The 26,698-nt window shown below is 30.5% G+C and overlaps 1 protein-coding gene across 2 annotated transcripts in view; it reads right to left on the bottom strand.

Annotated features, from left to right (window-relative positions):
• The window catches only part of LOC134712197 (poly [ADP-ribose] polymerase tankyrase-like), a 62,583-nt gene that overhangs the window by 24,571 nt on the left and 11,314 nt on the right, over positions 1-26,698 (bottom strand). For both annotated transcript variants that reach the window (XM_063573511.1, XM_063573512.1), the window contains exons 14-36: positions 26,058-26,221; positions 25,179-25,288; positions 24,017-24,129; positions 23,428-23,584; positions 22,928-23,139; positions 22,221-22,320; positions 20,404-20,525; positions 19,232-19,282; positions 18,617-18,748; positions 17,411-17,560; positions 16,783-17,013; positions 15,741-15,906; positions 15,315-15,493; positions 14,504-14,598; positions 13,944-14,053; positions 12,128-12,362; positions 11,183-11,342; positions 10,803-10,879; positions 10,329-10,575; positions 9,600-9,767; positions 8,954-9,074; positions 8,500-8,614; positions 176-440 (exon numbers count right to left, since the gene is read on the bottom strand). In XM_063573511.1, the coding sequence (XP_063429581.1) occupies positions 176-440; positions 8,500-8,614; positions 8,954-9,074; positions 9,600-9,767; positions 10,329-10,575; positions 10,803-10,879; positions 11,183-11,342; positions 12,128-12,362; positions 13,944-14,053; positions 14,504-14,598; positions 15,315-15,493; positions 15,741-15,906; positions 16,783-17,013; positions 17,411-17,560; positions 18,617-18,748; positions 19,232-19,282; positions 20,404-20,525; positions 22,221-22,320; positions 22,928-23,139; positions 23,428-23,584; positions 24,017-24,129; positions 25,179-25,288; positions 26,058-26,221 (3,480 nt within the window). The remainder of the gene's footprint in view (positions 1-175; positions 441-8,499; positions 8,615-8,953; positions 9,075-9,599; positions 9,768-10,328; positions 10,576-10,802; positions 10,880-11,182; positions 11,343-12,127; positions 12,363-13,943; positions 14,054-14,503; positions 14,599-15,314; positions 15,494-15,740; positions 15,907-16,782; positions 17,014-17,410; positions 17,561-18,616; positions 18,749-19,231; positions 19,283-20,403; positions 20,526-22,220; positions 22,321-22,927; positions 23,140-23,427; positions 23,585-24,016; positions 24,130-25,178; positions 25,289-26,057; positions 26,222-26,698) is intronic.

Here is a 26,698-nt window from a genome sequence, read left to right as displayed (position 1 = left end):
GCAAAAAGACATGTCACCCTATCCAGACACATTATTGCTATTCTGTGCCGAGGTGAGCACAATTCCACAACCCAGCAGAGAAGGTAAATGAATAAGACAATATATCTTGTGTAGTTCTGATGTAAAAGTGACAAACAAAAATCATGTCTGGCATGCAATTTTCTTTTTGCCTTACCTTTTTTACAGCATGCATGAGTGGGGTTAATCCACGATTGTCTGCAAAATTTGAACTGGCTCCATTTTCCAGAAGAAATCTGAGAATTCCAACTTCACAAAAGTTTATTGCAAAAATCAAAGGAGAAATCCTGTATTCACATGCTGTTGTAAAGTAATTACTGAGAGTGTTCGATAACATATCAAATACAGGCACTTCTGGAAGTGGGAGATCAAACAAAATGTCCAATGAACAACCCTTTGATAAAAATAACTGTAACCATTTTCTGTAAATAAAAAGTATTCAGTCAAAATTTGACATAAAATTGAGAATACAAAACTTTTAATGCATGTACATAATGAACTGGTTAAATGACACAAGAAACATCAGAACACAGCTCTATCAGTAATATATTATTTTAGAAATTCATTGAAACCATTATTAAAAATAAATGTTAACTCTTTTCAATTCATACTTGTGGAGAGTTGTATCATTGGCAATCATACCATATCTTCTTATTTTTCTATTGACAAATTTTTACATTTTCATTCAATAAATCAGAAATCAATTATCTTATGTTTTAAGTACAGCTATTTGTAAGATCCAGGCAGGGGGTGATTCATGTCATGTCTCAGAACTGCTTTATTCTTTTATATAATAGGCAGCTAAGATTGAAATAAAGTTTGCAAGCTTTTTTTTTTAATTTTGTTGAACGGTTGCTATGGAAACATGCAGCCATTTTTTTGAGGAATTTCTGATGAAATCAGACATGAAAATTGGAAAATGTCTACTTTTTGGTTGCAGCAATTTTATGATAATGACAATTTCAAGAAGAAAAAAATTTTAACATATTATTAGGCATTATTTGAAGTTTATATTTTGATGTTGAAGTTGTGAAATTTTTTTTGGATATAGGGCTAAAATGGTATTTAAAAAGGTGCAAAAATCTGTATTTTGACATTTTCTGAAAATAGCTTAAATATCATATATTAAATTAAGAAAAATTGACATTGAGCAGACAAGTTCATTATAAACTATGACTGCATCTTAAAGTTGATACATTGAATAAAAAAAAACAGGAAAAAAACATATGGGTTTTTTTGAAATGTTTTGTTACCATGGCAACAAAAATTGGTAAAATTCATAAAAATGTCAAAACACAATACTGGTTCATTATCAAAATGTTTGCTATTTTTATTATATTAATGTAATTTAACAGACAATAAAACTTATGATTTGTTTGAAAATGATAAAAAAATATATAAGCTTTAATTTAAGTGGCTGAAAGACAATAGCAACCAAAAAAAGCCCTAGCAACCGGTCTGAAATTGCTGAATTAATTCAGAATCAGCATCAAATACATGGTTTTCTAGGTATAATATACATATAAATAATGGAGTTTGAATTTTATACTCAACAGTTAAATAGTTAATTTACAATTGATCTGCTTTTGGTTACCATGGGAACAAAAAAGTTCAGATTTGATACAAACTATTTTGTACTTTATAATATCTGTTTTGCAGCCCTGTAAATGGACTTCTTTCAACAAGCAATCATATTTCTCTATATTTTCAACTCATATGTCTTGATTTCACGAAAGGGTCATTTGGTTATTGTTATAACTAAGTATGGCATAGACATTTTAGATGGAGAGACAGTTAATAATGTAGGACTGCTGAATTTGGTGCATGGTTTCCTTAAAAATTTGTATTCCTGGATTTTTCTTAATATCTCAAAATTCAAATTTTATTTTGGTCTAGAATCGTAAAAGTAAATGGTACGTCTAAACACTGCTAAGGACTCATTAGTGCACTAAAGACCTATATAATGCCACTAAAGACTAGAAGGAGTGCTGCTATATATTTTATTTTTACATATTATGGTAAAGATAGATATTTAATGCAAAAAAATCGAATTTTATAGAAAAAAAGAATCATAAATAAATAAGATATTCAACATTATTTAGACGGTTCATGCCTCCTATTCCCGCTTTTTTATAAATCAATCTGGTAAGAAAATTTAAAATTTCATGTGGGAATAGGAGGAAAACATATGCAAACAAAGGATTATCCTTAAACAACTTTTAATTGGCCAATGTTTTTTTGGATAGGAAATAGGTCATTTTGTATATGTTTGAATTTTGTATTTGTATTTTTAATTCAAATAAAAATGAAAGAAATGGAAGAAAATTGAGAATGGAAATTATGCTTAAGTGAAAGAGATAGAAACGTGACCATATAGCATAAACAATCGAAATAAAGAAATGTAGCAAATTATCTTATATTTCTTTTATAACACAAATTCAAAAGTAAAGTCACACAAGCATTATAATATGAAACAAACAATACTAATATTGTAGCACACACATCAGAAGTTCACCGTATATTAGTCTATTAAAGTTTTTTAATCTATCGCTGGCTTATTGTTCGCTAGCTTGAGTAGTTCTATTCAACGTGAATAAGGTGGGTGGCTGCATCGCCAAACTCTACTGTTGTTACTTCATGGTGGAGTATTAATGCTGCATATAGTGAATAATGGTTGAGGCCTAGATTCCTCATGTTTCAGTAGTTTTATTTGTTTAAAATGTTTGGTCGCGGGTGCTGGAATGTTTCGTCGACTTGCTTTGCCATCCCTTTAGATGATGTGTAGTCTCAGTAAACCCAGTTTGTAAATGAACAGTGTATCAAACTTCGTTTAGGTGAATTTTAAATTAAACTTGATTGTTATAAAAACAATTTATAAATAATCAAAACATTTATTAAAGAAATCGTGATTTTTAAAAAAAGTGTGAATAGGAGGAAGACACCATTAAGACATGTGCCTGTTTTTCTTTGATATGCGGAAAAAAATCAATGAACTGATTGACAGATGCCAAATAACATAACAACAGTTACTGATTAAAAAATCATGGTCTTTTATTTTAAGTAATTTGTTTTTCAACTAGTTTGATATCTGTTTACAAAGCCTTCATATGGTACTATGTGGTATGTGCTTTACTTACTGTTGAAGGTCGTAGGGTGACACATGGTTATTTATTTCTGTTTCAATTCGTTTCTTGTGAAGATTTGTTTCACCCATGTCCGTCAGTACTTAAGTCGTCAGGAAGTTTGTTTCTATTTTCTAATTTTAGTTTGCCTCAACCAAATGTTATGAAACATTATATACACAATGCTTATTACCACAAAACAGAGATCAAGTTTGAATTTAGTTGATGTCAATTTAACTGTTCCCGAGTTATGCCCGTTTTGCGTGACTTTTCTTTGTATGATACTTTAAAAATTATTAAAACCGAGAACCAGATCAGTTTCATAGACGGATCCTGGGGGGCCCGCCCCCCACTTTCGTGGGAAAAATTTGGTTGATTATATAGGGAATCACTGAAGTGTGACTGGAGCAGCCCCCCTTTATGTCAGTGTCAGCCCTTACAAAAAGTTCTGGATCTGCCACTGAGTTTAGAACTGTATATATAGTTTACCTTAAATGACCTGGTTAAGTGAAGAAAGGAGTAGGTTCAGTAAGACCCCTTTTTGGCCCAAAAATATAGCAGTTTTAGGAAATTGTGAAAATTTAACCCTTAAGCTATATTTTGGAAAGAAAAATGCCTTTTCTAAATAAATATGAGCTGTTTTTAAAAATACAATGCACAAATATCGCGATCTAGCATCATAACGTTATGCTAAATTACTGAAATCTTCAAAATTTTAGCATTTTGGTTAATCTATAGACGGTTTCCGTCTAAAATAAAAGTGGCCGTATTCGTGTTCATTCATAATATTGAAATGTAAGTTGTATTTGATGATAATACATAACATATATAAAGGTTGAGGATGAATACGTTTTTTGGCATATTTGATAGATTTTTCATATTTAAGCTTGAATCAGAGCGTTTTTAATGAATACATCAGTTAAAATCTTTCACTTAAACTAATCGAATCAATTGAAATAGACTCTTGAGTGTTTAAAAAGTGTCCAAAAACTTTCGTTTGATGAACCTGAAATTTGAGGCCAAAATCGGCCCTTATCGCACCTACTCCTTTTTAAAAGGGACCATTTGACCTTCAAGGAAAACGTTTCTGGAGCCCTTTTTTTTCTGTCATACATGCCATATAATATTTTTCGACTTTCATGTATTTATTTTTGATCATTTCTGTTAATATAAAAAAGAAGATGTGGTATAATTGCCAAATTGAAACAACTCTTCACATACAAGAGACCAAAATGAAACAATAACTATAGGTTAGCATACAGCCTTCAATATTGAACAAAGCCCATGCCGCATAGTCAGCTATTAAAGGTCCCGAAATGACAATGTAAATCACTTCAAACAAGAAAACATATTTATTTACAAAAAGTGAACGAAAAACAAATATGTAACACATAAGCAGACGACAACCACTAAATTATATGCTCCTGACTTAGGACAGGCACATTCATAGAGAATGTGGCAGGGTTAATTTTAACCCCGCCACATTCTCTACGTATGTGCCTGGCCCAATTTAGCTTAAATATTTTAGCCTGTGCAATTTAACTTAAATATGTTAGCAGGATCCCAACTATATATTAATTAATCCTCAAGAAAATCTTTATATAGATAAATAAATAATAATTTAGAATTTGACATATTGTGTAGACACCTATAACTACTAGTACTGTTGAAATCTAAATGTTGCCTAAATAACCAAAAACAGTAAAATTTCATTAAAATTACCAATTTAGGGTCAGCAACCCAACAACGGGTTGTCCGATTCATTTCAGGGCAGATAGATCTTGACCTGATAAACAATTTTACCACAGTCAGATTTGATGTAAATGCTTTGGTTTTTGAGTTATAAGCCAAAAATTGCATTCTACCCCTATGTTCTATTTTTAGCCACGGCGGCCATCTTGGTTGGTTGGCCGGATCACCGGACAAATTATTCAATTTAGATACCCCAATAATGATTGTGGCCAAGTTTGGTTTAATTTGACTCAATAGTTTCAGAGAAGATTTTTGTAAAAGTTAACAACGATGGACGACCACGCAGGAGGCAAAGTGATGGGAAAAGCTCACTTGGCCCTTTGGGCCAGGTGAGCTAAAAAGGTGGAATATTCCAGTTTTCAGACAATGCTTTGAGCAGTTACGAACTTTGGTGACGGGTTTATATCTATTAACTTAACCCCCCTTTAGTTTTTTTTTTATGAATTTGTGATATGACATTGAGAAGTTATTAAAATTTAATTATTCTTTGCAAAATCGACAAGCGTAACATGACGCATCTGTTTTTATTTTTATTTTATGGAATTGCACCCCTTTCAAAGGATATGATCAGTTAAGAGTACATTTGAACTTTGCAGTATATCTGAGGTAGTTAATGTACACCTTAGCTGTGCATGATCCTGATCTAGTTTAGAGCTTATATATGCTCCAATGCAGGTCTTTTTATAATGGTTTGGAAACAATTGAAAACATTGAATTCCCAATACTGCAGAATTCAACAAATAATAACAAATAATAACTCCAAGGAGAAAATACGTTAACATGGTGATATAATTTAAGAGAGCCCCACGCAATGTATTGTTTATTTTGGTCATGTAGTATTCAAACTTTGTTACTACAATGCTAGCTATGATTTACATATTTTCAATTTTCGGAAAAAACACACGAGGAAATTTGATAATTTAACAAAACTTTATGATTCCGGAAAAAATGAATGTGTTTTAGTATTTTTTAACAAAATCTAAAATTCTGGGTTGAACTGCAATACCAACTAAGCTCTGAAGCTAAAACCAAGTTATATCGATGTTATACACGTATATGAAATTTCTGAAAATGAAATTGATTCTATTCATAATCAGGCTCTCTGACCAAACGTCATCTTTTCAAGAATCTACATGTATGATTTTTTTTTGATTTTTTAAATAAATCTACCCCCCCCCCCCTTTTTGTCGAGCCTTCGACTTTAGTCGAAAAAGCGAGACTAAGCGATCCTACTTTCCGTCGGCGTCGGCGGCGTCGTCGGCGGCGTCCACAAATATTCACTCTGTGGTTAAAGTTTTTGAAATTTTAATAACTTTCTTAAACTATACTGGATTTCTACCAAACTTGGTCAGAAGCTTGTTTATGATCATAAGATAGTATCCAGAAGTAAATTTTGTAAAAATAAAATTCTATTTTTTCTGTATTTTACTTATAAATGGACTTAGTTTTTTCTGCGGGGAAACATTACATTCACTCTGAGGTTAAAGTTTTTAGAATTTTAATAACTTTCTTAAACTATCCTTGGTTTGTTCCAAACTTGGACAGAAACTTGTTTATGATCATAAGATAGTATCCAGAAGTAAATTTTGTAAACAAATAAATCCATTTTTTCTGTATTTTACTTTTAAATGGACTTAGTTTTTCTGCGGGAAACATAACATTCACTCTGTGGTAAAAGTTTTTAAAATTTTAATAACTTTCTTAAACTATCCTGGGTTTGTACTTAACTTGGACAAAAGCTTATTTATGATCATTAGATAGTATCCAGAAGTAAATTTTGTAAAAAGACAACTCCATTTTTTCTGTATTTTACTTTTAAATGGACTTAGATTTTCTTCCAGTGAACATTACATACAGTCTGCAGTTAAAGTTTTCAAAACATTTATTAGATTCATTAATTATTCTAGATTTTTACCAAACTTGGACAGAAGCTTCTTACAATTATAAGATAGTATCAAGAGGAATATTTTTATTGATTTTTTTCCTCATTTTTGTTTAGCCTGTGATTTACAGCAAAAGTAGGCGAGACACTGGGTTCCGCGGAACCCTTACAAATTTTTTTCCTAACCTTTTGTTCTTATCCCAATGTTTCATTATATATGACATTTGTTAAACCTTCTGAAAAGAACAGACAAGATCGTGAGTGAAGCAAAGCATGCAGTCATATTCCAATTTTAATATTAACACCGTCTATATTTGTAATATATGTATTTTTACCTAAATTTCTAAATTTGATACATTTTAAAATAGATGTTGCTATGGTTAATATGTATTTCCATGGTAACTATTGAAGTCAGTAACTATTAACGATGGTAATTAAGAGTAAGGTCATGCTTAAATGTAATTTTGTTATCAGTTATGAAACAATTTAGTACATTTAAGCTCTAAAACTGCAATATTCTGCAAATAATAACTCCGTTTCTAAGGAAAAAATCGGTTGCTATGGTGATAAAACTAAAGAAAGTCCCAAGCTTTTTTCTATTTTATTTGGTAAAGTAGTATCCAAACTTCGTAACTAAAGTGCTAACTATGCTATACACAGTTGCTCTTTTCTGAAAAACACCATAGAAAATTTGATAATATCGCAAAAATCTAAAATTCAGAAAAGTTGAAAATATGCAGTTTTTGGCAAAAATTTTCAAAAAATCTACAAATTTGGTTTACATGCAATCTTAACTAAAATGATGCTAAAACCTAGTTGTATCAATGTTACATATGAAAATTAATGAAAAATGCTTGATTCTTTTCCTAATCAGGCTCCGAATTGTAGTGATTTAGCTGATTTTAGAAAGATTTTACTATGCTTCACAACCAAAAAATAGAGTGTCCGTTACCATGGCAACCACTCATATTTTCCCACTCATATTTATTTTTTGAGCAGTATTCAGTTACTGCTTCTTCTAGGCCATTTATAGAAAAAATCTGAAACCCTCATAAATCACATGTATATGGTACCCTGCCTGGTTCTTACAAAGAGCTGTACTTTAAAAATAATAGATATTAAAAGATTTTAGTTGGTCAACTCAATGAGATTGATTTCCTCACTTGAGCCAGTACGGCAAAAGTGAGTAGGACAATTGAGTTGAGATGACCAGTAATAATCTGTTTATTGCTATTTTACCTATGACCACAATAAAATTTACATGTACATTGACAACGGCACGTGCGTTCTTAGTTTCTAGCAATAATTTATCATATCACTCCACTGTACTGAGAAAGGAAAGTATCAGTCAGTAATATCAAAGCAACACTTCGTAAAATAACGATAATAGAACATAAATTCATAAAAACAAAATCTTTTGCAGACTTTTCCTGTCTGGATGTAACAAATATCATAGGTAGCAATCTATCATGTTGTAACTATTGACCTGGATATGAACTTATCTTTACTGTTTGTTGATTGCCTGTATGCAAATTGTTGCTGTTTAACCAAGTTTAGTGTATGTGTGTGCTGGTTGGTGTACTTTTTCATACATGCTTGCACTTTAAAATTGTTTCTGTTGATAATGTTACTCTCCATAGTTCGAAGTGTAAGAGGACATCAAATTTTAAATAATTGGAGATTTTCTACAAATATTTATTTTCTTCTTTCCTTTACATTACTTACGTATTGAGTTCTAAATTGGAAAGTTTTGTGACTTTATGATGGTCCCAGAAAAATGCTGCTATAACTGTTCTGTCAAATTTATCTTTTCTATTCAAATCTAAAGCTGTGTCTTTTTCTAAAAAAAAAAAAAGAATTTACACTACAAGTTCAGTAAATTAAAATTTATCATAAACACAATATTTTGAATTATCATACCATATAATTGAAGTTCTTATTGCCTTAAATCAATAAAATTCAAGGAAAAGCAAAAAATCTGACAAAATATGCAACATGTCCATGATAAACACAAAATTAGCAAGTTTTTTAAAAGAATTTTTTTTGATAATCATGACTCCCTTTATGATTTTTTTGTTTGTCTATTAATCATAGATCAAACGAAAATGAGGGTTTCTTCAATATCAACCTCAGAATATTTTATTTGTTCAACTTTTCCAACTATTTTGAAATATCTTACCGACAAAAAACTTGGCTAGATCATATTGCTGATGTGTGAGAGCTGCATAATGTAATGGTGTACATCCATTCTCATCAGTCTGATTTAATGGGACACCTTTGTCATACAGCATCTGAGCTACCTAGAAAAAAATATATATAATGTTTATTTATATGTTTTATAAATTCACCAGTTCTTAACATTTATTTATTAAACCAGAGTACTGTGGATTCATTAATATATTTGTTGGATACCAATTTTCGTGGATTTCATGGGGACAGGGGAACCACAAATTTAAATGTTCGAAATTTCTGTTTTCTAAAGGAATGTATGCAGAATTTGCCAAAACAATGAATTTACATATCCACAAATATGCAAGTTTTCATCAATCAGCGAAAATTGGTACCCACAAATATAAAATGAATCCACAGTATGCAAATGAGCTGCTGACCATCAAGTCATTTTGTTCAGTAATTTCTAAGCATCTTTAGTTCATTTAGGTATGATTTCTGCAAATCATTTTATTATCTATTTGTTCATTCTGTTCATTTTTGAAATTTATTTCATTATTATCAATATAAATGGGGTAAAGTTCAAATGAAACTTGTAAGAAGACACATCTGAAAATCATTTTTCTGAAATTTACTTTCCAAAAAAGAGTACCAACCTTTAATTGTAGAGAATCTACTACCCCTGGGGTTCCTGGTTCTGTATGTAAAGCTAACACATGGAAAAGGTTTTGTTGTTGGTCATTGAGAATCTGTAGTTGAGATCGATCATTGATCTTTCTGAGTAATCGTAGTACTACGTTAAACTGGTTCACACGTAGAGCTGCCTATAATAAAGAGGAAAACAACTATTCAAAATTGGTTTAAACATAATCTACAGGGTTTATGTATTTTTAGATCTGTTTATTTTACTGACAAGATTCCATCTTTTATTTTAAATAAAAGTTAATTGAGCCTACAAAGCATTTTTGGCTCTAAAATGTACAGATATCTTTCTCTTGTATCGTTAAGTATTACTTTATTGACAAGAATAAACATCTTGACTTCTACTGATAAACAAATCATTTACCGTTAAAATCATTAAATAAGCCGCAGGTTTTTTCTTCTTAATCTTCCCCCCCATTTAGGGGTGCGTTTTTAGTCCAGAAATACAGTACATTTCAGTGAAAAAACTTGTATGTGACAATTGAGTAAGAAAAATATGCAGATTATTAAACTTTGAGAGTCTTTAACTGAAGAATAAAAAGACTAAACATTAGATGCCTGATCGACATGTCACTTTCTTATCAGTATTTAACTTTAACATCATCATGGTAATATGTTGACTTTTCAAGTAATCTCAACATAATTCAAAGAAACTCATTTGTATAATGTTTTTCAGTATGTACCTCTATAACACGACTATCCAGATTTCCTGAAGCATCAAGGACCATGTGAGCTACACCCTGTAATTCTTTTTGTATGGCCTCTTGGAATATGGAGTAGGTTTTCTTTTCTGGTGTTACCTCTGGTAGAACCAGAGGCTTCCATCGCCATAATGGTTTCTTATTTTTGTCAGGTTCTGGCTTGTCTTTGGGAGAAAACACCACATTATTTTTGACATTAGCTCCATTCTGGATCAAGATGATTGCACAACTGAAAATAAGAAGTTTTTTTATACATAATATGAATCATGTATTAAACTCAAGGCAGAGAACATGTACTTGGGCTGTATTCCCATTTAAAAAAAAAACATTGTATGCATTTAGTTTTGTTCCAATTGATAATAGTACTTTAAGAGAAGACTTAGGTAAAGTTGATGGATGAGTGTCACTACTTCGAAAAAAAAAATCATACTTTTGCAAACAGTAAAACTATTATACCTGTCATGCTTATTTGATACTGCAAATGACAATGGTGTATTTCCGTCAATATCTTTTTTGTCAACAACTGCTTTTCTCTGTAACAAAAGATGTCAAATAATGAAACATATAAACTCACATAGTTTAAAACCTTGAAAACCAAGTCTTGCTAAATTACTTATTGAATTTTTTGTAACCTTTATTTCACTTTTTTAATTTTTTTTTTTTACCTCATTCAATCAATATTGTTAATTTCCATTACTTTTAAAATGTTAAGATTAATTTGAATAAGATATAACATCCTATTGCTGTCCTTTTACATGTTACCACATTTATGCATGAACTCAATTTATATAAAACTAATTATTGACCATCTATTTATGATATGTACCAATATATACCTTAATTAAATGTAGACAACATATGGTTGCCCCTCTATATGCTGCTAGGTGTAGGGGAGTCTGGAGGTTACAGTCTGGGTCATCAATCTGCTGGTCCTTCATGGTCCGAGTTAACAAACTCAGTACATCAATGGGATCTATTGGGGTCTTTAGTTCAGGTCTATAAAATGTCAAATAATCTTTGTAAATTTTAAATTCTAACCTCAAGAACATTGCATCAGCTAATACTTTTTCTGGAATTGTAATATTTAATCTCATATTTTTGTCAATTCTTAAAAAATAGCAATACTAAATGCACACAACAGTTTCTACATTTATAATATATAGGAGCAGAAATGCAACTGAACTTTAAAACAATGTGAACAAATCAGGAAGTTCCAGTAGTTTTTGATAATTGCTATTTGCATAAATTATTTTTCTTCAATGTTATTAGCTTAAACAGGATATTGATTTCTCTCTTTTTTAATGTTTTTTTCATTTTGTTATCCGAAGGCCTTTTATAATATAAGGTTGCTCAGGGTTAACGCCAATAATATTGATCAGCAGGTATTTACATATTTGTATTTGGTAGACCTTATACCATACCACATTTCCTTATTTTTATATCATGTTAATCTATTTCTATAGCAATTTATTGAAATCTACCACCATTCCTTTGTTATATAATTACATTGATACTATGGATTCATTATTATTTGTTGGATACAAACTTTTGTGGTTTTCATAGGTACAGTTGAACCGCTAAATTAAATGTTTTCAAATGATAAATTTATTTAAGGCTTGTATGCAGACTTATGCAAAACCCTGAAATCAAATATCTACGAATATGTTTTTGGTACCTACAAAAATAAAATGAATCAACAGTATCTCACAACCTACAAAGCTTTTCATTTACAATTTAGTCAATTTTCTAATACAGTTCGCTTAAAGGCTATGTAAACTTACGATTCAATCTTTTTAAAGACATAATGTATTGGCATTCTATTACTACTACATTTCTGAAAGATATTAGCTCCTTTCTTAATAAGAACTTCTTCATAATCTGTACTAGAATCTGAGGATCCACTGTTAGAATTCACTGATAAATGTAGTGCGGAACGCTTGTCTGAATCTACAGCATTAACATCAGCACCAGAATTGAGTAAGCTTGACATTATTTGGACTCCTTTAACTTCATCACCTAAAAAAAAAGAAAACAAAATATAGACTTAAGGAAGTTCGCTTCTCAGTTTCATGGTAATTAACTTTTCAAAACACTAGTTTATATTGAGAAGGAATTAATAAAGGAATCCAAATAGCAAATTAATATAGGTTTCCGTGCTTGTTTTCGATATGACCCACTGAAATTTTGGCAGGAAAATATTCTCTCTCGACTTTTCATAGCTTTATCACTGACAAGTTAAAGTTCTGAAAAACTGTTAAAAAGTAATTAAAATTTATAAGACTTCTATAGATGGCTTATCATTATACATGTTAAAGAATTTCAAAAAGAAAAATGGGGGTCACTGGGCAAATTTCTTCAAGGCATTCAAATGTATAAAACCAGAGGATTCCGAAAATCTGACAAAAAATCCAAAACATGACAAGCCAGCTTCCTCAAACATACTGTGAATTCATTATTAGTTGTTGGATACCAATTTTTGTGAGTACATGATAACCACTCATCTTAATATTTAATTCATAATAAATTAATTTTGTATAGGCTTTGTATGCAGAGATTGGCAAAACTATGAAATCAAATATCCACTTTTTCAATCCGCAAAATAATGATAACCACGAAAATAAATGAATCCACAGTAATCTGCACATAGAACACCATAAAGAATTTTTCTTTAAATTCGTACCTTGGATAGGCTTGAATTTTCAAACCGGGGTGCCTTTCCGTCTATTTCTCTGTACTAATGCATTCAGAAAATGATGCTCTTCAAAATACATAATGGGAAAATAACTCTTGGTCTTGTAAACGTTTTCACTGGTAAAAAAAACCTAACGGTAACAGGAGGGAAATCACCCCTGGGGACAATTTTTTTTCCTCTTAAAATTTGCAAATTTTATTACATGCTCTAGTTATAATATAAAAAGACAAATTAGGGGCAAGTTTATTATATAATATATCATATATGTGAGAACCGGACGCCTGTTGAATTAATTTGGATATTATTTGAATGATTTAGTTTTCAAAAAAACATAGGGGACAACATGATTTTAGGGGGGGGGGGGGGGGGGGGTGGACATTTAAATTACAATATTTTATTGGAAGAAATACAAGAATGAGTGTTTAATTGGCAGGAGTTGGTGCATTATATAATTTAGTTTATACTGAAACTTAATATTGTCAAAAAAGATGGTTGATTAAAAATATAATTGCTGGTGAAGTTGGGGACATGGAAAGTAGACCTTTTCAGATATTGTCTCAGATACATTCTCTTTGGTTTGCTATTTCCTCCATCTCCATGTTCCTTTGCTGTTTATACAGACTTAACTCTTTTCTGGCTGAGGCAGACATGTTCATCTCCTTTCATAAAAATCTTATTGTAATACTGTTTTAATCTTCCAATTATTTCTCACAGTACAGACTAACCCCTATTAGGCACTGTTTGGGCCAGTCATGTTCTCTTTGCTTTAATTTTTTTTCTCCATGTATTGCAATTGTGCATCTGCTGCAAACAGAGGCTACTTCTATCTTACAATTTTGAAAACATATATTCCTTGTTTTTTCCCCCTTTTTCAGTTTGTAACCATAAAGTGAATACAACCTTACCTCTGTCTGAAACAGTCATGTGAAGACATGTTCTCTTTGTTTTACTATTTCTTCCGTCTGCTTGTGCTCCTGCGGCCAACAGTTTGTCCACTATTTCCACTGACTTAGATCTACAATGTTCAAGTATTCATTAATAATTGTTGCTGATGTTATGAAATACTCTGATCACGAGAAGTGAAATATATTTAGTAAATGACTTTAATGATTTTCGGCTAAATTATTTATTTCTGACATTTAAAGTTGACTCCTAATAAGTAATATAAAAAGCTGCCAACAATTTTGATCGTAGATTTTCCCTGGATGAGGCGTTTTTTTTTAGAACTTATAATCTAATGTCTTCAAGCTCGAATTAAAAATATTCACTTCTGTACCATCTTTTAAAATAGAAAGGAAATCTTTTAAAATTCCAATAGTATTACATCTTTCATTGCAGAATATTTCTCATTAAACTTTTCAGTTAAATGGTTATTTGGAAAAATCTTTGAACAACAATTGAAACTACATAAAATTTATGAGAGTTTTGATGAAGCTTAATTGTTTAGTAAAGAATTTGTACTCACTTAGTGGCAGAGTGTAAGATTGGGGCTTCTACTATCTTGTCCTCTCCAACTTTCTCCACAATATACGTCACATTAGGGTTGGCTTTAGCTTGTAACTGTAATGAGATCATTTTTTCAAAAACTGAGAGCACACAATATAAAGATTTTCGTTTTTTAACAAGTGATTATTTTGCATGTTGAAGCTGATTAAAATCAAACTGTTAACACAGATATTTGTAACACTTTATTTCTGCAGCTGCACAGCTATAATATGATAAATTTTATATGATTTGCATATCTACAAATACTTGAATGAGATAGTACGTTTGCTTGGTTTACACGTCAATAGACCATGTTGCCGAAACTACTTTTGTAACATTTCAATCACTCCCTCGATTTCATTGTGATATGTTGATGTGCATTATTTAAGAGTTCCCAGAAAGTTTACATTCAAAGGCAAAAATAGCAAATGCTTGATTGAAAATTGAAAAGATTAAACATAAAAAATAATTCTAGAAGTTATGGATGTGTTAACTTGCCATCTTACACACAAGCTATAAATAAAAGTCATTGAACGTTTACTAAGTTTGTGAATTAATGATTACCTTCTTGAGCAATTTGCATTTTAAATATTGTATAGAACTTGTCTTTCCATGATTACATTGATGTTTTAAGTGTTGTCATGTTTACTGTTTCACTAAAGCATATCTCTCTTTGATTTTAAGAGGAAATATCCTCAATCGGATAGTTTAAAAGATTTAAAATTAGTGTCTTCTTGCATGAAAATGTAAAGTGCTTTGAATTTAAGATATAAATGATGAATGTGTCTTACCAGAATTTCTACAGAACAAAGACTGTTGAGTTTAACAGCTAAAGACAAGGGTGTATCTCCTGATAAATTCTTGACCTCTAAGTCTGGTTTGTAACTCATTATCAAGTTTATTCCATTACATCCTTCTTCTTTAGAGTTGGAACAAGCTTTCACCATGAAGTGGACAGCTGAATATTTACCTGTGTAATACAATAAGCATAATTAATTTCTAGCTAAGAGTTGTTTTTATATTTTCTTTTAGTAACATTCTTTTATGTTTCAATGAGTTGCATTGCATTTTCAATTGTGACTGCATTTTGTGTTTCAAAAAGCAAAAGAAAAATCTAATATATGATGTTATATAAAGACATGTCTCACCTGCTTGAAATCAATCTGAACAATATCTATTAAGATGTCAAGATAAATGTGGTGTGGTATTACACTTACCATAAGATGTATATTTCTGTGATTCATTTTCTGGTTCCACACCTTCAAAATATTTCTTCTGAACAGTCTGTGATGGATTTGCTCCTGAGAGATTTAAAACAGCCTTTATAAAGTCCCTGCCATTCTTCAAAGCTGCTTGAAATTCTTCATTGTCCATTTTATCCTTCTTCAATGAAAAGCTAAATATTCACTCCATTGTTTGATATCTTCCAATGTGGATTTTAAAGATCCAAGTTGTACATATTCGTGACAACTTATATTCATGTTATTTTTTCTTTTTGCATAAATAAATACTGTAAACCAACTTATTTTCGCGGATACTTTATTTTGTGTTTTACCCTTTCTTGACCACTTTGCAACTATTTAATTTCGCGATTATCTGATTGACTTGATGAAATTTATTAAGGAAAGATCAAAGATTGACATATTCGGGACGATTTATATTCGCAAAAGTCACGAAAAATAAGTTGGTTTACAGTATCACATGAAAATTGGTTTGATTACAGTAGTGAAAAAGATTGTTGTTGAGGTGTAGTCTCATTAAAGTATAACCAATACAATAAATAAAGAATGACTTAGATAAAGAGTAAATGAAATATCTTAATTTGTTAAATGTGCAGTGGCAAATATTTCATGTATGGCCAGCCTCTGCTACTTGGATGAAAAAGGATAAAGGGCAGAAACTTTTGAGTAACCCAGATGAAAAGGTATGTTTGTAAAATTGAAGACATGTTTCTTTTACAATAAATTTCTAGGACAACTCAAATCATGCTATTGTTATATTTGAGCAATGTTTATTTACTAGATAACTACTATGCTTTGATCTTTTTATCTCCACTCTATCCATGTTTAACATTTCATCCTTTGGAACAGATATGGAAACATTTTAGAAGTATCCATTTGACTATCAACTGACATAAAGTCATGCTCACTGTTTTTTCAGTTAATAAAGCAATAATTGTACTCAATTTTTTCTTGCAACCTATATCAAATTATCTTCTTAAACTTAACAACATGCTAATAGAAAATATTTAACAAATACCTTAAATGTTGCATACTGTTCACAAGCAACCAATAATGGAGTAAAACCGTTATGGTTAACATCTGACGCCATAAGTTTCATATATTCTGGTCGTGCTTTAGACATTTCTTTCTTTAGGGAAGGTTTTGGAACATTATTTTCTGGTGCTCTCAAGTCCAATGCTTTATCATTGTCACCATCAACTTCCATCTTTTCTGTCAGACCATTCTCTTTGATTTCTACGGACACATTCTGAAAACAATTTCAGTCAATTAAAAGCAACATTCTCTCCATTAAGATAGAAGTAAATTTGCCATGTTAAATGTTTTCAAGTCTGACAGATATTCATTAGCTTCAAAGTGCTATCTTCCTTCATATTTCTAAATTATTTTTTACACATGAAAGCAGAAGAGTGAAGAAGTTTTTAAATATTTTGAAATTTCATATAATTTTTATAACAAAATATGATTTATACTAAATATATATTAGTAGTAATGTTTTATTTGAACACTTCACTTTTCACTGTAGCATTTCTATTAATTTTGATATATTGAAATGATATTTTCCTTGAGTATCCCTATCAAAAATATTCATATTAATTCTTAAAGCTCAGATCCATCATAACTGATCATTTCACTATAAGTCATACCTCTGTATTGAGGGTTTTAACCAATGTAGCCATATCATTTTTCATGCACATCTTAGCTAACAGATGAAGTGGGTTATCTCCCTGTTGATTCTTCTCGGCTGATATAGCTCCTCCTTTCTCAACCAAATATGTAATTAATTTTATATTCGCCTGCAAGAGAGAGAATATTAAATCATCATTCATTGTAATATTCATTTTTTACAGGATTATCTCCAAAATTAACAATGTTAAATAATACATCTGTTAGTCTATAAAAAAATAGTTATAAATATATTTATCATGCAGTTACCAATAAATCTAGAAATTATGTATCTACAATGGAGTTGTTCTTATCCTTTAACCTCAATAATTTTGATGCAGTACATTATTTTTAGGAATTTTGGTCCTCAATGCTCTTCAATTCGTACTTTATTTGGCCTTTTTATCTTCTTTGGATTCAGGCGTCACTGATGAGTCTTTTGTAGACGAAACGTGCGTCTGAGGTATATACAAAATTTAGTCCTGATATCTATGATGAGTTTATTTAAATAGTGGTGTCAAGTTATGTTGACAATATTTCTCTAAATCTTACTCAATTAACTGTGGATTCATTTATATAGTGGTGTCAAGTTATGCTGACAATATTTCTCTAAATCTTACTCAATTAACTGTGGATTCATTTTTATTTGTTGGATATCAATTTTGTGGGTTTCCCAGGTACAAGTGAACCACTCATTTAAAAGTTTAACGAATAAAAAATCTATATAGGCTTTGCATGCAGTGATTGGCAAAACCATGGAATATAATATCCATTTCACTTCTGACGGATAAAAGGTAAAGCTTCAGTAAAAAAAAATCTAGCTTTTTGTTATTGTTTTGTAAGCACAGAAGTTCTACTGAAAAGCTACATTAAGTATATGTTTGGATATTTGTAGTGTCACATCAGCTTGTCACCACACAGACATTTATAGGATTTTGGTAAAAAGTTTTTGAAATGAGTATAAACTGAGACATGAAAATACTTTCCAGATCAAACTAATAAATGACCATCTGACAGATGGAGAAAATACAAGATGGGTCAAAATATATTATTAGACTCCACAGACTAGTGACATACAAAACAACACTGTATCATGTCTTCTTACTTTAAATTCTCAAATACCATATACTTCAGTTAAATTTGAAGCATAATTTGGGATAACATGAGATGAGCTATGTTTACGCTACCTGTACTATGGCTAGAGTAATAGCAGTCTGTCTATTGTCTGTTTTATGGGTAGGTTTACATCCAGCATCAATTAATAATTGGGCTATTTTAACTGTAAGTTCCATTTTTTCATTCACAAGTTTCTGGGCCTCCTGAAAAAACACAAACAGCATCAAATCAGTTCAGTTTAGAAAATAAGATGCAAAAAATTTAATCAAAACCCACTTGAGCTTCTGCATGACATTAAAAAACTTGTCTTATATTTTTCAGAGGGTCAAAGCCCCATACCTCTGGAATAACATATCTTTTAATCAAATATCGGGTTATACTCACCAATTGCAAAACTTATGCACAATTTCCAGTAAATCTTTCCAAGAATACTTAAGTAGTGGTAAAACATGGCAAAAATTTACTTATATCATAAAATTCATTATATAGATTACGACTTTTAAAAAATCTTTTTTTAGACCCCAACCACCCATAATATTAAATTTTCATTTCACTTTGAATTCTAACATTATTGTAAAGAAAATGCAACCCCCACAACTTATTAATTTGAGTGCCTCTCACCTCCTCCTGTGTTTAAATATGGAACAGCACTTAAGGAAATTAATTAAAGTCTAGTAGTAACATACCTCTTTAGAATAATATCCAACAGATACTTTATTTGCTGCCAAATGATGCAACTGGAAAAAAATATCTCATTATCAATACAAAATATTTACAAGAAAGTGTTTCAGTATTAAAGCTACCTTATTTGCATATGTCAAGTGACATTGGTTTATTATTATATATCTTTTTCAGCTTCTGCATGTGAAAACATTTTCTTTTCAGTTTTGTTGTTGGCAAAAGTTTGTTGAAAATTTCCAAATTAGATGCATGTGATTTGTTGAATTAAATTTTTATAAATTAGGCCATAAACAGTGACGTCAAAATGCTTACTTCCACATCGTTTGAACTCTGATTGATGATTGTCCCATTAGCAACCATACCACATCTTCAATGTTTATATTGAATTTTTTCATTAAAATATTATTATTCTTATAATACATAAAGTATTGCTCATTTGATTTTATTTCTAATGATGTCAATTGGAATTATGTAACACGTGTAGGTTTGTAAAAATGATATCTACATACAATCTTTGCAGACATATCTTGTTTGCAATGGATTATGCATGTGCTCATCATTTATATTCATTGAATTGTAAATCAGCAAAAAATGAAACTAAGGATGACAGCAGCAGGAAGACAAATTTCTCTGAATGATTCGATAAACAAAACAATCAATCTTTTACAGGTTGTGAGAAAATATATTTGTGTCTGTAAGTATGGATGTATAGGTTGCACTTTGTAAATACAGCTGTTTACAAAAACACCCCTGTTTTGGGAAGATCTTGAATATTCATAAAAAACTAATTTAGGTAAACATACTGTATATTGTTTACATTGAAATCTGTGGTAACCTTTCATTCGAGGTAGGAGTAGTTAAGAAATGAAAATTAGTGTTAGTTTAAACTCTGAGAAGTTCAGGGCATATAAATGTTGAAAATATGCCGCACAGCCCAATAAATTGACCTTTGAAAAAAATTGTGGTGCATATGAACTTTCAATTCTAGGATAAGATTTTTTTCAAAACTTTATAGTAAAATTGGTACAGTTTAAGTCGTAAAAGGAGTTCCTATGGGATATTGCATTGTCAATATTTACAGAAATGCAACCTATAGAAAGGACCATCCAGTAAAAGACTTTACAAAAATCCTTAAAATCTGACAACATTATGTGTATGCATCAATAAAAAAACTCACAGCATTAAAGCCATTAACATCAGTGATTGTGGGATCCCCTCCTTTCTTTAACAGATAAACAACTTGATCCTCTAGACCTTTCTGTAAAGCACTACTACAGGCTATACTCATTAAAGTCATTCCTGTAAATATCATTATAAATAATAAACAAACTCAAATCATATTAATTCTTTCAAGCAAGACATAAATAACAAGATTTCTTACTCTTCTTCAGACATAGTGAAAAATCTAGTACAGAACTGTTAAATGCTACAACAAAGAAACTTTGAACTTTCTTGAAATATTCAGTGAGAAAAAATATATAATATGTTGATTCCCCTAGGTCCTTGTAACAGATTATTCTAATATATTTTTCTTTAACAAGATTTGGCATATCATAATTCCAGCATAATAAAGGTGATCTATCTATAAAGTCATTTAAGTCGCTGTAAGCAAATAGATAAACGCAAATCATTCTTATTAATACAGCTTTTACATTAATGCTAGCAAGACAAATCTTTGTTTGGCTTGCTTGCTTTGTTTGTATCAATGTGTGCTCAAGCATGGCAATTAAGATAGGCGGGGCTTCAGCTTGTATACATCATACTTAAATTTTTTTGGAGGTTATGTTTGAGGTTTAGGACATTTAATTTTAAAACATCACATGACGAATATCCTCACATGTTTCCTCACCTTTAAAAATATAATAATTGGTCAATGAAAGAAAAATAACTTTTTTTCTTGTTTGAGGCTGAGAAACTGGCCTTCCACAGTTTTGCGCAGAGTACAAAAAAAGTTTATATTTTTATGACATTGACCTAATATTGTTTTTTATAACATTATAATCAATATATTAGTTCAATTATTTCTGTGTCTGCCCTTCCATTATGTGACTCAAGAAAAAATTCCAAAAAATGGGTAACAATTGTGTCGAAAAGAGAAAATTGAATGCACCTTTTTTATGTAAGGGTGTGTTTGAGATGAATATTTTGTCTTGAAAAAGTACAAAGCAAGATATTTGATACATCATTTCGCTTCAGATTCTATCATTTTTATATAGCAAAGCTACAGGTTGACATTATAACATAAAAAAAATCACAGTACTAATAGATGAAATATAGGGGTCAAGTGAAATACCTATCCAATGAATCCCAAAATCTAGAGTAGGTGTGTTCGAATAGCTATTTTACTTAAAGTACATGACGACAGTCTTTAAGTTGGATCTTTGAAAACAAAATATTTTGTCTTCCATTTCTACGATTGTGAAAATGAATTAGCGTAATGGGGAGATAATTTTGACGAAGTAGAATCCTGGCTGTATTGTATATTTACAGGTAAGGAAACATGTGAGAATATTTGTCATGTGATGTTTTAAAATTTAGTGTCCTTAACCTCAAACATAACGTCCAATAAAATTTAAGTATGATGTATACAAGCTGAAGCCCCGCCTATCCTAATTGCCATGCTTGAGCAAACATTGATACAAACAAAGCAAGCAAGCCAAACAAAATTTTGTCTTGCTAGCATCAATGTAAAAGCTGTAAGGGATCAAAGAACTTATGAATGGGGTTTGTACATTTTAATAAAGAAGGATTATGCAAAGTGCTGTAAATTCAGAAATTATTGCAATTTTTTTATTATTGCGAAAAAATTAAGCAGGGTAATAATGGCAATAATTTAAACTCGCATTTTGAAATTTTTTATATGCATCACACCAGATTTTTTACAATACCACAACAATATTTATCGCATTAGTTTAAAATGACAAAATCGCAGCAATAATAAATGCATGTTATAATTTATCAGTATTTACATTAATTATAGATTAATTCAGTTACCTGTATCGTTTTTGAAATTGATATCAACACCAGGCATCTTCAACAGAAAGTCTACCAATCCCATGTGACCTTTCATAAAGGCAACACCCACTGGGGTCAACTATATAATTACAATAAAATGTTTAAATGTCACTAAAGTTGATACTTCTGTAACAGTTATATGCATTAGAGTTCTACATTTCAGTCTAAGTAAAAAAAGACATCTATCTTATTTTTACCCAGACTGCTAAGCTGAATTAGATATTGCGATTTCATTTTTTGTTTTTGTTAAATGCTTTAGTACATGAGTGTTATATTGACTTGACCTACAACACTGACAATTGGTCTTCAGGAAAACAATTTGTTGATATACATGATATACTCTTCATAATTTTTTTAAAAAGTTTTATATGTTGTTGGGTAACTGTCTTAGTGAACTTTACCACCAAATCACTTATTCTTATTGTAAGGATGCTTATAAAATTTGGCTTATAGTGAAGAGTTATAAATTAAGATACTTTAACACCCACTGTTATGCATCTATGATACTTTTCTGTTCTGTTGTGTTGTAAATTTGAATTTGTTGAAAGTCTATAAAGCTTTTTATTAAAGGGATAATTGTAAAAAGTAAGGAGTTATTATAAAACTATAACCATCTAGCATAAACCAAAAAGTTTTGATTTCCTTTTCCTTTCCCCTAATGTCAGTTTTTCAAGAAAGATATTTACCTTCCAATCATTTGCTATTTTAGGATCAGCACCCCCTTCATTGACAAGTAGCTTTAGAACAAAGTACCATCCATAGGCTGCAGCATAATGTACCAGTGTATTACCAGAACTATCAGCATGGTTAGGGTCAGAACCAAGGTATAACAAGTAGGAGGCTACTGTAACACTGCCATTCATTACTGCATGGGTTAAAGCTGTTCTCTTGTATTTATCTTATTAAACAAATAAAAGATAATATTAAGTCAGGATGATGTTAAAATATGATTATCATACAATATGTTTAAAGTGTATTTCTAATGTTACATACAAGTTATCTAAGTAAGAGTAAATTTAAGATTTAAAGACAACATATCGATCAGACATATATGAGCATGTCATTAAAATCATCCACTAATATTAATCAATCAAATGACACCAAAGCGTCTGCAAATTCTATCAGACACTTTTCTATTTAACTATTATACATATCATGAATTATTATTTGTATGCAATGTTCTCACCCAATTGTTCAATAACAGCACCATTTTGAACTAATAATCTAACCATTTCCAGATTTCCTTTACTAGCTGCTATCATTAATGGTGATTGTTTGCCTTTACTTGCTGATAAAGGTTTGTTTACATCTACACCATGCTTTAGAAGTGTTTTCAAGAGGTCCTGAAAAAAAGGGGCAAAAAGTAAAATGAATAGTAATAGTGGGGATTTATATTTTAGATTAGTATTTAGAATACAATATTCTTTGTTTTTTTGTATTCTAATACTTGTACTCTGAGTTTTCATACTTGTTTCCTGAGTTTTCATTCATGTTTTCCTATTTGTTTTGTGTTTTAATACTTTTTTTCCTGTTTTGATACTTGTTTTTTTGTGTTTATAATATACCTACCACATCCCCTCCTTCAGCTGCTACATGGAATACTTGTTTTCTCTGTTTAAATAGTTGTATTTTTGTGTTTATAATATACTAACCACATCCCCTCCTTCAGCTGCTACATGGATTACTTGTTTTCTGTGTTTTCCTATTTGTTTTGTGTTTTATTACTTGTTTTCTCTGTTTTAATACTTGTTATTTTGTGTTTATAATATACCTACCACATCCCCTCCTTCTGCTGCTACATGGATAGGACAAATGGACTCCCAGTTAGGTCTGTTTATACCACCAACACCAAACTTTTCTGTAAACACATCTCCAGCACCTGCTTTGTCTGTAAACACAACGTATGATAAATCTGCTGACATTCTATTTATCAATTGATTGATGCTCATGAACATATGATAAATCTGCTAACATTCTATTTATCAATTGATTGATGCTCATTAATATCAGCACTTATACCAGTATAATCAAAATCCAACAAAAGTTTCTTTTACAGAAGTGAACATGGCATTTGCATTAGGTAATGGATACATAATTACTTTTTTTGACCTGATAGTGATTTTAAATAAACAATTCAGTTCAGGGAATAAGCTTAAGGTGGCTGGGGTGTCTCAATTAAAACTGACAGAATTTTTTGATAACTTGTCAAAATAAAGCTTTTATCATGCTTTTTTCAAAACTGTATTAAAAAGTATGAGTCACCAGACTTTTTTTCACGCTACAGGTTGCGCAAAATTGTCAGATTTTGTATAGATTATTCATGGAAAATTAAATTTTGTGTGATAAAACGAAAACGTACTATAAGAACTTTAAGATAAAATGTGAGAATATTGCTCTTATAACATGCTTTCAAATAAGCAAAAGAATAAATGGGGTCACCGAACTTGTTTTCTTGCTACATATCGAAATAGGTAAATTCATAACACTTTCTATTGTAAAATTTACTTTATCCGTGTTATCTCCCCTTATTTGGCAAAGTTTGAAAAAATCTAATCAAACACAAACAAGGCGTTTTTACAAAATTACAACTGAACTTATGTTAAAACACACAATTTTCTATATTTATATCAAAAGTCTTTTACATAATTTACATACAACTCTCAAAATTTGCACATTTCATCAAATTCTTCAATCAAATATATAGACCAAAGATATCTGCTTATTTAAAATCCAAGATGGAGGAAGACACCCGAGCCACCTTAACAGGAGCCAATTAGCCATTGCTACTAAAAATTTGGCTGGGTCCCTAACTTTATACAGAATATTCACATATGTTCAATACTTAATTTTCACATATAGTCATTTGGGCCCCTGAAGTGAAATTTTAAAACTTATTCCACTTGTGAAGCTTTTTAATTAAGAGCAACTGATAGATACCTGTCTTTGCCCTCTTGAGAAGTAAATCAGCATTTTCGGCTCTTTTGGCTGTACAAGCATAAAACAATGGTGAACACTTCCTCCTTGTTACATCATATGGACTAGCACCTCTACAAAAACAACATTAGAATAGAAACAAGCTAAAACAATGGTGAACACTTTCTCCTGGTTACATCATATGGACTAGCACCTCTACAAAAACAATGTGACAATAGAAACAATCATTATTCATGTTATTAGAAACAAGCTAAAATCAAAGTATGCATTTTTACAATTTGTATCACTAACTAAGAGTTTGGTTTAACAAAGGTCTGAAATTCAAAAGAAATCATTTTCTCATATGAAATGATAAATCAAATGAATATACACTCCATTTTATTAATTGATTGTTAAATTAATTCATGCATATTCAAAAACAACACATCATTTGACAAGTATATCCTATCAAACTTATTTTAGGTGTTACCTCACACCTTGACTAAAATTAATTTGGCTCATTTCATTTTCATAAAATTTTGACAAAATATTTACTTTGACCCTTTGAAAAAAATATAAAAAATTTAAAAAACTTGAACCAATCAGTTTCTTCCAGAAAAAAAATGGTTGGATATATAGCACTTTGACAAATACTAATTTTAATTGAAAAGCTTTATATTTCCTTAACAATACAACATGATTGAAACGTATAGCTGATTTTACAGAGTTATCTCCCAGTAGTGTTAGGTACCACATTAAGCAGAACACCAGAGCCAGAGATAAAGAAGCAATCCCTATGTCTTGCTTTTGGTGACATCATTGCAGGCAAGACAAAAACAATTCAGCAGTCTTTTGTTTAAGTACAGATTTAAAACAAATTCTATACTACATTAACATTTTTACTTTTTAAGTAGGACTTCTAGAGGTCCTGTTCCTTGACAGGTTGCAGCATAGTGTATGGGTTTTCTCCCCTTCTTATCCTCCAGGTTAATGTCTGGTTCTATAGATAACAGCCTCTCTAGGTACTTCTTGTTTGGATTGATACAAGCACAGTGAAGTGGTGTCATCTAGAAGCAAAATATCATGAAAACTAGTATACTTGTGACATTAATAAGTATTTAAACTGTTAAATACAAAAAAAAATATATATCGAAAACTAATACCTAACTGGTGTCTATACAATAATAATAAAATAATATAAGAACTCATTTATACTTAAAACATAATTTAAACACTTCAAACCATTCCAGACACTCAAAGAATAACAGGGTTTTAGTTATTTGTTTTTAACTATTTCACACTTTCTTTTCATTTGGTTAAAAGTGTAATATACATAACATCAAGGCATACAAAGGCTTCTTCTGCAATGCAATTTTATAAATATTCAATCGTTTCTGGACTTAATATTCATATCACACCATCGTCCAGATAATCTAATATATCTATGTTTGGAAATGTTCTTCAGAATAAACTTTCTCAAATTGAAAAGACAAATAAAAAAATTAACCTTCAAAAATATTTTGAGTATGATTGTTTTCTGGTCT

This window comes from Mytilus trossulus, chromosome 3 (genome assembly GCF_036588685.1).
Source record: "Mytilus trossulus isolate FHL-02 chromosome 3, PNRI_Mtr1.1.1.hap1, whole genome shotgun sequence".
In the NCBI taxonomy this organism is placed as follows: domain Eukaryota; kingdom Metazoa; phylum Mollusca; class Bivalvia; order Mytilida; family Mytilidae; genus Mytilus; species Mytilus trossulus.
This window is presented reverse-complemented; position numbering and strand designations above follow the sequence as displayed.